At 44.2% G+C, this 15,791-nt stretch overlaps 1 protein-coding gene across 4 annotated transcripts; it reads left to right on the top strand.

The window, feature by feature from the left end:
* The first annotated feature begins 200 nt into the window (after window positions 1-200).
* Window positions 201-14,473, top strand: DIABLO (diablo IAP-binding mitochondrial protein). Of its 4 annotated transcripts, none has more exons than XM_085858602.1 (7): window positions 229-358; window positions 3,802-3,883; window positions 4,001-4,145; window positions 4,307-4,444; window positions 7,167-7,277; window positions 9,074-9,170; window positions 13,148-14,473. In XM_085858602.1, exons 1-7 carry the CDS (start codon window positions 346-348, stop codon window positions 13,357-13,359), a joined length of 798 nt encoding a protein of 265 aa, XP_085714728.1. In that variant the 5' UTR covers window positions 229-345; the 3' UTR covers window positions 13,360-14,473. The 4 variants fall into 4 exon arrangements, with proteins under 4 accessions (XP_085714731.1, XP_085714729.1, XP_085714728.1 ...); XM_085858604.1 differs by having other exon boundaries at window positions 230-358; window positions 4,313-4,444; XM_085858605.1 differs by lacking the exon at window positions 3,802-3,883 and having other exon boundaries at window positions 201-358; window positions 4,313-4,444.
* Window positions 14,474-15,791: the final 1,318 nt, after the last annotated feature.

Raw genomic sequence — 15,791 nt, 5'->3', positions numbered from 1 at the left:
TGAACAATATGTGTACGCCACAGCGGTGTAGGTAGTGCCAGTACCTTTGGTAGATTTCGGCAAAACCCGTCGGCATCGGCGTTTATTACTCGTCGTCAGTGCAAACGTATCTGCTGTGGTCCTGTTTCGTTTTCGGCACATTGGGACGAGTTTCTCTTTTCCGTGAGTAAAAAAGCTTGAATAAAGTAAACGACCTGTACAGTGCACGTCTGTCGTGAAAAAAAACAACAACAAAAGACAACGGAAGGAGGCGGAAGTTCACCGACATGGCGATGGCTCGGCCGGCTCTCGCGACGTCCGTGTTTCGGTCCACGCGGATGGGATGTGACGGCTCTCACCGAATCCATGCCTTCTTGTGGTAACACCATCGTTCGTTCCTTTCATGTTCCGCACTTAGGTATATAAGTATAACATCAATAATGAGTGAAGTAGTCCCTCGGTAAATGATCATACACCGCCCGAAATTTTTAGGCTTTTCCTTTTTTTTTTTTGGTTTTGTTTCCTTTTTACCTTGATTCACCTCTGTTTATCTGTCAGTCGGTGAGCACGATATCTCAAAACGTTGTGTACGGATTCTAACGAAACTCGGACGGGTCGGGGAGGTGACGAGAACCAGCCGATTCGATTTTGGTTCAGGTCCGAATCCAGATCCGGCCCATCGGTGGGGGATTCTAACCGTAAACTGTTCAGCCTCGCGGAGAGGTATGCGCTCCGCCGAGAGCCGTTCGAGTTTGTATTTCGCATCTCAAGCGTTTCCTCAATTGTACAGTGTTAGTTTCCTTCCGACTCTGTGCCATTGCGATATGGAGGGATTCAGTACCCACAATGCAGTGCTCGGGCGTCATATTGTTGTGGGCCGGGGTTCGGTGGCGATAGGTTGATAAGTAAGATAAGATAAGACAATTGAACCTCCTCCTCCGCGGGTCGAGGGCATCGCTCTGAGGAACTCGCCTCCGGATTGGACGAGGGGTTGTCGGGCGACTCGTGGCCACCGTTCATTGGTCGGGCGGGGCCGTCCCTGAGGTGGTCAGCCCCCATGATTGGCTGGTGCGCGCGTGCGATGCTCGCCCTTCGCTCATTGGCTGGAGGAACGCTCTACGCCCCTCATTGGGGTGGAGCCTTGATCCGAAGTGACGGAGGCTCCGCCCACACCCTCAGCCAAAAACACGTGGGCAATAACAACCCGTTGATTGCGGGTCGGCGTCGCTGCTGTTGTTGTTGTTGTTGTTGTTGTAAATGTGTTAAAACCTAACTAAAAAAAAAAACTCGTATCGCACACTCGAAATTCCCATGAGACAAAGGGGATGGATTCTAACTATAAACACATACTTATCGAAATAACTGAACTACGGGGATTCTGACTGTGTGCAAAAGGCTTCCAGATTCGTAACAATATTTGTTGGCAAGCTAAACAAGCGAGAAGAGGTTAAACAAGGCCAAGTAATTAGCGTAACCTTCCATTGTGGTAAAGTCAGAATAACGAGATGAATGTGCTGGATTGTCGAGCTGCTGCTGTGGTCGCTTTCTCGGGAACTGAATACAACCAACATGGCGGCACGCACGGCATTATGGGATAGCTCTAAGAACGCTCTATTGGAGGCAGAATAGCTCGGTTCAGTCGGTTGTCAACGTTCTCGCTGCTCTCTTTGTGCCCTCTTCGCTCTGCTCTCTTCAATTCCCAACGAGTTCCAACCGACTTTGCCAAAGTGTTAAGAGGGGGTGCTGCATGTCGGAGCAGGACGTCATTTGAATGGTGATCCTTCGCCCACTCTGTGCAGGTTCCACAAAGTTTACATTTCGGTGCATTGTACGCAGCACGCACGCACGCACGCACGCACACATACGCACCATTGCTTTCTCTCAGAAAGCCTGCATTCATCAGGGAAGTTAGGAACAGTTTATGTTGTTTTTCTATTGTGCCTACATTTATAAATACAGTATCATGGAATACGGGAGTACGCCATATAGAGGGATGATGCGGGGAAAAAATGGCCACCAATTCAAATGTGAACACAATGTTGGACTGCTAAAATACTGCATGATGTCATCAGCATTTAAAAGCCATAACTTTTATTTGCGAGCGTTTCTGAACTACCAAGATTTTAAAACTCGCCAAAATACATCGCTAAAGTACCACATCGGGCGATCGCTAAAACGCCGATCTGTTCTTCTTCTTGTTCCCCTCTCAAAACGATGTAAAACTGTAGCCTCACCTACCTCAATAACTACCGGAGTCATGGTGGTGATTCCAATGCGAGGAAGTTACTTTGTCTCTGGGCGAGTGCACGCAACCCAAAATTTAATAATATATCAAACATCAATCGTTTTATTAAGAAAATAAATCAAATGTAAATGTGGACTCAACCAAACCAGGCCAGGATCGTGGGAGGGGGAATTGGACAGTGGGCAGAACCATTCGAAAAGCGATACGTCTCAAACCCATTGGCCCCAAATCAACTGAAACGAGTATTAAAACAATTTAATAACATAGATGGATTTAATCCATACCAAAATAACAAAATATATCAAACATTGAAGCATTTTATTACTTTAAAAAAATTGCAGAAACAAGAAAAAATGTAAAAAACAGGAATTATATCTCAAAAAAACAACCAAACAAGGTAGGAATGACACCACAAGTTTTGGTGTGATCAAGTTTTGTGGTGGTGTTTTGCCATGTTTTTGTTGTAAACTTACCCCTTTTATTTTCACCTTGCACCATCCTATTCTCGACACCAGAGGGTTGTATTGAGTCAGGCCACGTCCTTGTCCTTCCTCATGCTCGACATCGAGCACTAAACGGAATTATGAGACTTCATGAATATGTGAGATGGTGTCACAAGTCGCTATTCACTTGAGATGAAACTAGATTTCTGATTTGTGTACAAATGGTATGCCATTCACGGTCCCATCTGTCACACTGATTTAATACAAACAAAATAACTCGTCCCCAGTGACGGGAAAAGTTAAAAGTTGATCGATCCATTTTAATTATTTCATGGACTTGGAAAAATGTCAATTGTGTTGCACTTGTGGTTTCACTGAGAGCCGAAGCTCTGAGCTACATCTACCACCCACTGCAAAATAGTGGTGCAACATTGGGCAGCGGAGGTTGGATTTGTCTGAAAAGAGGGCAAAATATCCTGCTTGCAAAATAAAATTTGGCATCAACATTATTACCTCTGCCATCAAAGGTGGACGTTGGTTATGTTTACGCTCCTATCTGTCTTTGTTTGTTTGTCTGTCTGCCTGAGCAGGATATCTTAAAAAGTTGTGGTTGGATTCAGACAACATTTGGTGTACAGATTGGATGCGTGACAAGGACTAATTGATTAGATTCTTGTGAAGATCTGGATCCGGATACGAGAATTTTTCATGCGATTCTTCACCGTTGAGAAATAGGTCTAAAAACCATATAGAGCACAATATCTCAAAAAGTTGTAGACGAGTCATTTCAAAACTAGGTGGATGAGTTGGATGTATAACTAATTGGGTGTAGTCCAGTTTAATTTTCCCAAAAGGGTGCCGTTCTCCTGGGATGGGCATGGCGCAGGGCACCATTGGTCCTGAACAGGCATGGCGAGCCAAGTGGCCTTCTCGTGCTGTTGTTAAAAAAAAAAAAAAAATTCTGCTCCGGTCAGTGGGAGAAACAGACTCTTAAAGTTGCTTGAGAATCTGAGTTTGCCTTCTTTTATTGATACAGACGAGTTGTAACATCTGAGGAAATCTTCACTTCTAAACAAATAAGTATGTTCGTGTGGTGCCGAGATGATCATTATGATCTGATTGTTGTTGTTGCAGAACTTGACTATGAAAATGTAGAAAAGGTTCTTAAGAAACCTCCACTCCCCTTTCGCCATCACAATACCATCTGTCCTAAAAAGTAGGCCAGTCGTGTTTTGGATGACGAGAATAACTGACACCATTGCTCATCGATAAAGGCAAACTGAAAAGAATAATGTCTGATTAATGATTGTCGTGTTCTTCTCTTTCATTTCAGGTTTCCGAGATGTCGCCTGGCTTTTCTGCAGCACAGGCTCAAACCCTTTTTGTCTCGGAGAAACGCTCGTCACGCCTTGGGCAGGCTCGGTATAATGCTGAGTCTGGGTGGCAGCGTGTCTTTGTGTGCAGTGCCCCTTCTACCCGTGAGTTCCCCCGCTATGTGCTGCTGCCTCACTGAGGGTAGTTGACCGTTCTTTGTTTTGTTTGGCCACCAATTATAATCGCCGAACGACCTGAAAGATCTCGTATTTATCTGTGAATTTTTAATTGTTTGTACAGCGACGCACTCCCTGACACGTCTCAGTTTCAGGAATTGAACACACCAGACCTATCCCAGACAACGCTGATAAAACGTGCTGCTTCACTGGCCATTGATTCTGCAAGCACTCTACTTACACAAGCTGGCTTGGCCTTGATCGACGCACAGCAGGATTATGCCAAGGTCTGCCTGCGTCGCTGGATATTAAACATGATCACGTCTCCCTCATTTAACAGAGGCAAACGCCATTCACTATTTTCATCTGAACAACTGCAAGCTCATGAATACAAGAAATCTAAACGGTCATTCATTTGTTTGTTATTGTAATCAAATGTAACTTCAAATCCTTTGACTCTAAGATGGCTTAATTTTGGCTTACGATACATCAACCAACTCCTGCTGCTAAAAGTGCTCAAATAACTTGTGGTTAGAACTTGTGGTTGATATTTTGGGGAAAATAAGGATTGCATAATGTGTACTACAGGGTTCCAGATTAACTTTTCAAGTTTGATGCACCGGGCAAAAACCAGGATGCACTCCCTCGTAAACGCCCGCAGTATATTTTATATCAAGCTTTATCTCACCTTTCGTCAGAAACAATCGTGACAGAAATCGATAACGTACCATAACTGGAAAACGGGCGATTCCTTCTAGTTTTTACTTATTTATTTGGAACTAGCAGATCCCTTTGAGGACGATGGATGGGATTTGCTTGAACAGGAGGGACACAGAACAACAACAACAACAACAACAACCACCACCCTGTGATGGTGGCTTGAAGCGCCACCGACTGGAATCTCATGACATCATCCCCTATGGCGAATGCACCTTTGACTGCACTCAGCCGAATAAATGAAGCGGTTTTCATACCACCATAACGTGGAAGCTTCTATATTTACACCTTAACATGACATTTTTCCAAGGTGGAAAAAGGCAACAGAACTATGGGAATTCCTCCACATTATTTTTTTTTACGGTCGGGTCGAAAGCAACACCGGATAAGCGAGTGTGAAAATAAGGCAGAGGCTTCTTACTCATGATACAATCAAGGGTTCTGAAGCGTCACTCGTAATACCCTCTCCTACCACCACCAGGAGCGGTACACGTTCACATAGAGAATTTGTCACCCCATCATCGGAATCCCTTGTGGAAGGAAGGGGGGTGCGGACGGAGTGGCTACAATCTTCGTCTCAATGAATTTAATTGAAATTTGTCTTTAAAAAAACATGGAAAATTGCACCGTCAAAGAAAGTTTATAAATCTACAATCTTACAATTCATTCCACGTATAATTAATATAATAAATGACAACAACTCGAGGGGGAGCACTCGGTAGAGTGCATACCTCTACCAGCCATGCTGAATAGTTTACATTTTGTAACGTGTTGAAATATTGTGCTAAACCAGTATATCGTTTTTGGCCCCATCTTGTAATGCTGAAGATGCATTAAAAAAAATTAAATAAATCCCCCATCCGGATGTTCACCAAAATCGAATCGAGTCTTCCTTGTCACACACGGAACCTGTCCACCAAGTGTCATCCAAATTCGTCCATAACATTTTAAAATATCAGGTTCACAGACAGACGGGAGTGAAAAGATAACCTCCGGCCACCTCCGGTGTTGGAAGTAATAAAAAGACCGAAGAGATAAAACAGGAATTTAAGCTTAGAATTGAAAAGTTTGTAGAATTCACGATAACACACACAAAGAATAACAAGGTTATTGTCCTGAAGCCTTCCCTCCTTCCCCACCCCGCCGAACCCACAGTAATTGAGGCCCGTATGATAAACAATAGCTCACAATGAGCATGTAGGTCTAATTCAATACACTAATTAAAGAAGAAATATAACGATAGACAACGATGTGGAGTTCACTACTGATCAATTTAATTTCTGCCCCACTGCCACCCACTTCCCTTTGTGTACAGCCTTTTTAGCTGTATCGGTTAGGGACGCGGCTCTGCCACTGATGCAGTGCCCCTATTACCAGTAAATTGGTGCTCATTTCGCCGACCTCAAAAGGATGACGGGCTGAGTCAACCCCCTGGTGTTAATTCAGCGGCCAACGGGGCTCGAACTCAGGACCTTAGAAACCCAAGCCACCACCCGAACCGCTAAGCCAATGCGAGGCTTCACTGCAACCCACTGACCCCTTTATTATGGACTTTCATGAAAACCACAAACGGATAATGGTACAATACGATTTATAAAATTTACTGGATCTGTACGTCAAACCTTGTGACCTCCGACCAGACCTCATCTGTTCACAACAATGTATTTAGTGGGTAGATCCTATTTTAGGACATGAAGATGTGCTTTGGGGAGTGCGGGGGCACGAAGGCCATCGTCAAATTTTGAGCCCAAAAAATAGAATTGCCTGTCAAACGAACGGGACAACGGGTCTGCGGCTTGCATTACATAGACGACAGAGACTGACGGGCAATCGATGGTTGAGAGAAAGCACTCGGCGCTGTGTGATCGTCCGCTGATTTATTCACAGAAGTATGGTTTTGATCGAGACGGAAGCTTCATGCGGATGACCCGAGCCACAACGAGCGGAACGAACGTTTGTGCTTTAAAACAAATGCTTTGTGCACGTGACGTTTTGCATAACCGAGGAAGGATAACCGATTTTGCATAATGGTAGAGAAAAAGGCGAAGACTCGCCTGATTTTTACCGTCCAGCTTGGTGTTGAGGTCTTCACTGGATTTTTGTTGCTGAGGATGATGTTACAAAAGTCCAAAGGACTGGACGTCTTAAAGTTAGCCAGATAATTGGGTACATGTGTTGACTTGATGGTCGTTTCAACTTTTTCTTTTTCTTTAGTTATTGGAATTATTTTTATTTTATATTATTGAGAAAAAGTGTGTGTGGTGAATGTATTCGTGAACATCTCACTTGCAGGCAATATCTGTGTTGGTGTCCCTGTACAAGCGCTACACGGAGCTAAGTGGTCACCTTTCAGCAGCTGAGGACGAAGCTGTGAGGAGGTTGATGTTGGAGGCCAGGGCAGAGGTATAATTCTTATTCTACCCCACCCTCTGTAACCTCTTTGTATTTCCACCTCTGTATATCTTCCACTCCCCCCCCCCCCCGCTCCCAGTAATCTGTTTCTCCCTCCAACCCCCAGTAATCTTCTTGTTCTCCCCTCCCCCCTCTGTAATATCTGTGTCCACCACCTCCCCCCTACTGCTTGGTAAGAAATTCTGACAGTACACGTTGTGTCTCCCCGACCTTAATAATCCCTGTGCCCCCCCCCCTCCTCCCAAATCTTTGTGTTCTCTTTGTATTATGTGCTCACTTTGACGTCATCATAATAAGCAGCAATTGATGATGTACGATTCCGTGAATGGTGTCATATGATTCTTAAGATGCTGATCATGTCGACAGACTTAAGATGCTACATTCCAGGACAATAGTTCCCTTCGTGTAAGAACCCAAAACAGAAAGCGGAAATGGTGATTACAAAATACCTGTCACGCATGAAACACCTGGCGTTGCCCACAGTGCCAGGCAGTTTCCACCACTGGGGAAAATGAATTTGGTTTTGGGTTGTATTCCCAGGGTGGATAAATGAAGTATCAAAAACGAGGTCGTGTTGCCACCGTACAGTAATGTTGTGAGTACGACACCCACCAACCATGCATTGGGCTTCAGGGTGGGGTGAACAGTCTGGCCAAATTTGAAGCCTCGTCTCCGCACAAATTAACAGCTTTGCTACCCAAGTGGTGCTTCCTGCCAAGATGCCAGCAAGAATGCACCACCCAATGAATAAACAAGGAATTTAATAATAATATTATTAATTTCCAAAAAAAAAAAAGTTTTCAACAATTTCGAGTTAAATAATTTCGACACAAAGACAATGGGCACGGATTTGCAACGGAGCCCGACGCAAGACGATATAAAACGGCTCCGATCACAATCTGTGGCTGAGGTTTTGGGAACGTCACGAGGAAAGCAAGGGGGTGGCAGGAAAAATAACGCTCGCAGGGAAGAATAAAATAAAGCAAAAGAAGACATCCCTCGTGTTGTGGATGATGACTGTCGTCTCGTGTCGCTCGCCCCGAGCACGCCTCGGCCACGCGAGCTCAGCGGGCGGTGAGAGCAGTCATATGTGTGGAGAACCCAGTGATGCTGTCCTTAACTGATATGTATTTAAAATAAAATAAAAAGTTCAAAAAAAAAAAATGAGGACACTGCACTATCAAACTCGTCTTTGAGCATTCTGGTCTTATCTGGGATTCGATTCCCAAGATCTGACTATAAACTGTCAGATGGGATTGGTACGTCAAACACGGGCATTGCACCAAGGTCCTTCTTAGGGAAGTTCAGCTGGGTGTTCTGTCTGCGAGCATTAGTTGGTGGATGTTAGAGATCCCACAGTGTATCATTGTGTACAACCTAGGCCAAATTGCCTGCCCTATTACCGCTGGGAAGGCATTAGATTGGCAAACGACCTAGTGCAATCCTTGCCATGAGACCACTTTGGCAGTACCACACTCACCTTTGTGCAGCCCAGTGATGACTGGGGACAAATGGGCCAGCATGGGTGGACACATTTCATAAAATATCAATTGTGTGATGAAGTTGTAGTACCTCTTTCACAGGTGGGAGAAAAGTGGAACAGAGAAATGGAGACAAGCATTCAGCCTGAATTGTTGGGAACTCGGAAAGGCTAAAAAAAATTTGTATTTTAATCGATATGTTACCAGCTGTTTATGATGTATGCAAATATTGGAGATTGGATGAATGAACATGAGCTTGCCAATATGTACGATCACTTGATTCATGCAGAGGTCTTCTCTTTGCAGCTCGTAGAGAAAAAGGAGACCTGTGATAGTCGGGTCGTGGTTTGGGCAGCTGCCGAGAAGCTGGTGGAAGCAGCATCTGAAGCGGCCTTTCAAGCTGGTGGGTACTTTGGCAAATGCATGGCAACCAGTGAGGCCAACAACATCACTTCGCACTTCAAGGAAGTGGTTGCTGATAAAGTAACGTTCTCGCGGAATAGTGAAGAACCAGTCTTGCTCGTTCGCCAAGCGTCGATCTGTGCCGGCAGGCAGGTAGAACGATGAATGGAATTGATAGGACGTTGATCGAGGTATGTTAACCATGGGAAGCAAGGAAAAGCTGATGTTTACGACATCAACCCTTCGTCGGGACAAGATAACATTTCAGAAAATGAATAGCACTTCAGGTGGTGACTTGTGCTGCATTTGCATTTGTTGTAGGTTTTTACCTTTCAAGACACTTGACTTCGGAGACATCGAACAATAACATACCGACGTTTCAATATGGTCTCCAGTTTGAGGGTATTTATAACTGCCGTTCGATCTCGCCGTGACTTCATTTCATGCTACATCACGCTGGTCAGGACTCGAGGCGAAACCTTTTTGGTAGGTGCACCAGTGTGACCAACCTTCCATTTCAAGATGCGCTGCAAAAATTTTTTTTAACCCCGCCAGAAAAAAAAAAGTCTCGGCCCACCGATTGTGTGATGCTTTGAAACTTGTGGTCAAGTAGATCAATCTGCACGACAGAAATAAATGTGTCACTCGTCGTCGGGTTATTTTAACTTGGCATGTCAAGTCGACGTAATTCGACTGCATCAACATTGCAAGATTACTTGCTATAACATGTCTGGAGAATGCTCTGTTTCGTGCCAATCGGCGGGAAACCTCTTCACATTTGGCGTGCCATTCACGAAAGGGTCAGTCTTGACGTGTCGCACGCAGGTTGTGCTGGGCGATCCATGACAGGCTTGACGGTACGTTTGAAGGCATCCATTTCCGTTCTCACAGACCATCCAGCCATTCTTCCATTGAGCTGGAGTTCTTTGCTTCAACGCAGTCTTTCTTTTGTTTCGGTCTGAGCGCTTGTCGACGTATCGAGAATTCACAAACCGATACATGTTTATGGATCACGTGCCCAACGAATAACAGCCTGTCCCATTGGTGTCACTCTCGTACAACGTTGGGTACATATCCCCGTGTCCGTTTCTGCGGATAAATGGCATGTTGTTTGCACACAATCGCGGACCGTGAATCGAGAAGAAATGGGTGTTGTATCACCGCCACCACCCTGAAATAAAAAAGGCGGGCTTTTAAAAAATAATTTGACTAATACCAGCTGATCACTCCCAGGTCGTGTACCCATCCCACGTGAACAAAATATAAATAGCAAAATTGGTATCCGAGGCATCCTGGGAATGCACGATTGTGGAACCGGCACCTGATCTCGCAGAACATAACCCACACCGTAATGATTGTTCAAAAAAAAAAAGTGTGTTTTAATGTTGAGAAGGGTCAAAATACAACAATCTCGTTTTTGCCCCCCCCCCCCTAATTTTTTTTAATTCCAAATCTTGTATAATAATATGCTTGTTCATGTTTGTGTGTCCATCTGTGTTTCTCTAACAATCCTTCCCACCGATTGGTTGCACAGCTGGCCTGACTCCACCCACCCACAATTTCATCCTGATGAAAAACAAACAAACTTACAGCCACCAAGATGCCTCGTAGCTCTCGTATTCACAATCGCTATGCACTCCCTATACATTTTCCCTTCATTATCAAAAATGCCAAAGCAACAGTTAAAAGGATTTTGAGTCGATAGGTGTTACGGCCTTGTGAAGATTGGCCTCACTGATGTGTATATATATATATATATATATATATATATATATATATATATATATATATATATATATATATATATATATATATATATATATATATATATATATATATATATATATATATATATATAAATATATATATATATATATATATATATATATATAGAGAGAGAGAGAGATATATATATATATATATATATAGCGATCTGTTGACTTGTGCACCGCCCAAATAGCTCCGCATGTGGCATTCTCTCGAGAAAAGATGAAACCCATGTTATTGGAAATTTGTCCGAGGCCATTATTTACTTCTTCTTTTGTTTGTTTTTTTTTCAATTCAAAACATTCGATTTTTGCAAAACACTATCGTGGGAAAAACATTGAAACCACGTTTGCCAATTACTTCCGTCTGAGTAACGGGCGCGTTTTCACTCCACCCCACTGCACATGTGCAGTCTCCCTCCGCAAGACATCATGGGTGGTGGGTCTCATGGTGGAAGACGATCGGTCGACGAACGAGAGCGGTCATTGTGTAAAGCGGTATGTACGCAATTTTCGTTGCATATTTATTTATAAACCGAGCTGAGAGGATTACCTGTTAAATCCCACGTCCCGCATAATGAGTGCTTCGCCAAGCACACCTCGTATCGAGAAGCAGCGACAGAGTGTAACTTCAAGCGATGCAGATAGACATTATTAAAAGACATTGGCGTGGTGAAAGAACAACACAAATTGGACGTGGACATGAAATCGCTGCATCCGCTGAATAAAATATAAACAGCAAAATTCGTACCAGAGGCATCCTGGGAATGCGTTCGTGCGGAACCAGCAGTTGTTCAAAGTCATCCGGAAATGAAGCTCCTCCTGTACCACTCTGAAAACGCACGAGCGCTAAAGGGGCGACCTCAAGCCACAGTTTTCTGTCATATGGAGGTCAAGTCCGAAGGATTGGATGACTGTGTTGGTGTGCACCAGGATTACGTAATTGATTTCTGCAAGGAAAGTTGGTCTAAGGGGGTGACAAAACGTATTGGATTATCGCACCAGTTTTGTATCTGCACAGGATGGGCAGGGGGCATTGCGTCCAAGGAGTTAAGCTTTGTTGGTTTTGGGGATTGCTCTCTTTGGTATGATTTTAAGTGAAGCTGGAGAAGGCTTGAAGTGGGAGGGGATTGGCATTCTCTCAAGCAGGGCATAAAACCCATGTCATTATCAGTGTTTTTTTTGTTTGTTATTTTTTTAAACAATGTATATTTAATATATGTATGCATCAGGAAGAAGACAATTGGTTTTGGATCGTTTATTGTCGCATATCTTTTCCGCATATCTCGCAGGATTTTGAGTTGGTGAGGTGACTATGACGGGTGCGGATGGGGTTTGAAGACTTGGAATGAGGAGAGGATTGACTCCTTGGGGTTGGGAGGGGGAGAGTGAGGACTTAGTCATATTTTACAATTTGCATTATGTGGAAGTTCTACGGGTCCCTGCTCGGCTAATATATTGATTGGTTAAGTGACACCACCAGACAGTATGTACACTGTTTGTATGCATAGCATGCACATGAACCTGTAAACATACAAACTAGAACAGAATTCGGTGGAGCACATACCTCCGCCAGGCTGAACAGTTTATGTTTTTTTTTTATCCCACCGATACGCCAGATATGCATCTGTACATGAACCAAAATCTAATCGGCTTGTTCTCGTCGCCGAACTAACTCGTCGCCAAGTTTTGTCATAACTCGTCAACTTTTTGAGATCATTGCGACGTATCGTTTTTGGCCCCATCTCTCAAGTGGTGGAGAATCACTTAAAAAAAATTATCGAATCGATTCGTTCTCATCACGCACCCAACCTGCCAACCAAGTTTCGTCCAAAAACGTAACCTTTTGAGATATCCTACTCACAGACAGACAGACAGACAGACGAACAAACGGGTGAAACCGCAACCTCCGTCCACCTTCAGTGGTGGAGGTAACCAGAATGTGCTCGAGGGAGGTGAATCCTCACAACAGTTTAGTTTAGGATATGTATTCTAAGCTGGAACCCAAGGTAATTTGAGAATTGTATTGTCTTTTTAAAATCTATTGATCAAAAACTGATCGTCTCACATATTACCTGCAGGTGGGTCAATCTTGTTCGCATGTTGTACAAAGGCCGCGTAACTTGGGATGGACACAAAAATGCTACCTATGAAATGAGCAGTGCTGAATCATTTGTTCGTTTTTTTTTTCTCTCTCGATCTTTTCCCACAGGCGCAGAGCAGGCGTCGCTGCTGGCGCGAACACACCTCGATGCTGTCCATTCTCATGTAGAGTCCAGTATCAGAAAAGTGACTGAGGCCCACAGCAGGCTGACCAAGGCACAGGCAACCGAGATTAAACACGTGGATGTTAGCGCCGGAAGACCCGTGCAAACGCTTTTGGAGGAAGAACAGCTTCCAGAACAATATCTTCGTGAGGACTGAACGTTTTGGATATATATCTCTATCTCTATCTCTATCTCTATCTCTATCTCTCTCAGATCAGGCGAGTGCTAGTCACGCTCTCCTGTACATATTTTGATTTACCTGCTTATCGCACTACATGCCTTCTTGTTGAATGGTTTGCATTGGCGGGAACAAACGTCTGGGTGGCAGACGGGCAGTTGTTCTTTGCAGATTATGTGGTTTTACTGTGCGAGACAATCCGTGGCTCATGCTCACCATTACAGTCAGGAGGTATGATGTATATCTATGTCTCTATGTCTCATTGTCTCTATGTCTATCTCTATTGCTATATCTCTCTCTCTATCTCTATTGCTATCTCTCTGTCTCTCTCCGGATGCTCTTCGCAACTGACTGTTACTCACCCGAATATAACTCGAGCTTTATGCAACACCAGTCCTGGCCTTTTAACATACAACGTCGTTGCCTTCGGTTTTGAATTACCCACTTCACCCAAGCAAGTCAAGTTTGAAGCTCTTCCTTCACACCACTACCTTTGCGTTGATTAAATGAAGTTGGATCATCTGATACACTTCTGCCATTTCGTATTTATTTTTTGAAACCAAGAGACGCATTTCTGTGAAGACTGACCGCCGGGGCCGCTCTCGTTGCTTTATCTGCCAGTTCAATATCGTGTGTTGCAATCTTGTCAAAACGTTTCACTGCCACATCTGCAGGTGTTCCGAGTTCTCGCCGAGGTTAGAATTTTGATGAAATAAATGGCTTTTTAACTTCGTCCTTTGAACGGTAAGACATGGTTTTGTTTCGCGTCCCACAACAATTGGACGAGTCAGTGTCACTTTCTGAAGACGAAGAGGTATTAGCGCTCAAATGGCAAGTGAACACTTTGACATGATATTCACAATATCGGCTTCATTTAAGAAGTCGGTGGTTGGAGCGGTTGACCACGATACTGGATCGGATTAGGATATCCTAATCCTCTTGTGGCCTTGTCTCCCAACGCAGATCTGAAGGCGAATACAATCCTTGTTGGAAAATAGAAATCTTGTGTAAGGATGAGTTTGTTCTTTTTTTTTTTTTTTAATCAGTTTTAAAATATAAACTCTTGATGTGATCAGTAAAGGCTTTGCTTGGATCACGATGGTGTGAATTTACTTTGTTGTGCACAATTAAGATTTAGCATTAGTTATGGTTCCGGGTGAAACTGGTCAGTAAGACCGGTTTTACGTCAACCGAGTGAATGTGTCGTCATTGTCTTTGTGATTTCAAAAAAAAAAACATTTTGGATTGTTTTTTTACTTTACAATAATTTTAAAGGAAACCTGATTCACAGGGAGTGAAGAGAAATAAACGAGTGGCTCCAGCTATTGGAAAGGAAGAATCATGTAGATTTGGTAAAAATGCTATGTATTTAGGGCTGGCAGGATATCTGAGGTTTGCACACTCCCCTCGCAGCTGTCTCGCCTGGGTTTGAATCACCACCCAGCTATACACTGTCATCCCGGTGTTTCACAAGCAGGTGTGCCGTCCCTCGCATGGCAATTAAACTGGTTGTCCCGTGTGCCGACCTTAGTTGCTGGACGTTAAAGATCCCACGGTGTCCTTTTCAAAAAGTTAATGAGTTATCATCGGCACCATGAACAAATTACTGTCTTCATTCGAACGACAGGCCTGGCCAGCCGGTTCGTGAAAGATTTGAGCCAAAACCGTTCCCCCAGGCCGACCCCACAAGGATGTGGGAATAATTGGGAATTGGTTAAATAAGCAATATCGAGTTAATAATGGGGGAGGAGGTTCAATTCGAAAACGTTTGTTACTCCGACTTGTCTGGATCCATCGGCTAATTGCATTCACCGGCTCTGAGCTGGTAATGTGAAACGCACATCGTCGCTAATTGGATATGGTGAAAGGTAAGATATGGTGAAAGGTAAGTCTGCCAACTTCTATCAACATCACAATGCCGAATGGACCCCTCTTCCACCCCCATCAGATAATTGAATAGCATTTCACCCACTGCTCCTGCGATCCATCTTCCCAGACGTTTCAAAGGGGTTCATGTTCGGACTCTGGTACCCAGAGTGAATGTGTGATTGGCGTTTGTTTATTTGAACGGTGCTATAACTCGATCACCCCAACGCCAGACTGTGCCCATAGCCCAATGGTGAGAGAGGAGGGGTGCAACACGTCATGGGTGATGTGGGTGGCCTATGGCTATAAAAGTGGGTGCACCAGGCCGAAGTGGAGTGCCAGGATTCAGCTTGGGAGGAAGCTCGGTAATTCGCTCGACCTGCCGCACCAGAGGCACGTCCTCTGCTCTCCTCTTAAGCCGTAGCACGTGGGATGCAGCGGCTCGTTCCTTATGGAGCAGCTGGAACCTGAGACTTTTATGATCCTGTGGTGTCATGCTGGGCATCGCCCAGTATTTCTTGTCTCGTGACTCCCTTTATTTCTCT

Source organism: Eptatretus burgeri, chromosome 16 (genome assembly GCF_056783735.1).
Source record: "Eptatretus burgeri isolate ZD-2024b chromosome 16, Ebu_testis_v1, whole genome shotgun sequence".
NCBI classification, from domain to species: Eukaryota; Metazoa; Chordata; class Myxini; order Myxiniformes; family Myxinidae; genus Eptatretus; species Eptatretus burgeri.
The sequence above is the reverse complement of the archived record's forward strand: the minus strand, read 5'-3'. Positions and strand labels throughout refer to the sequence as shown.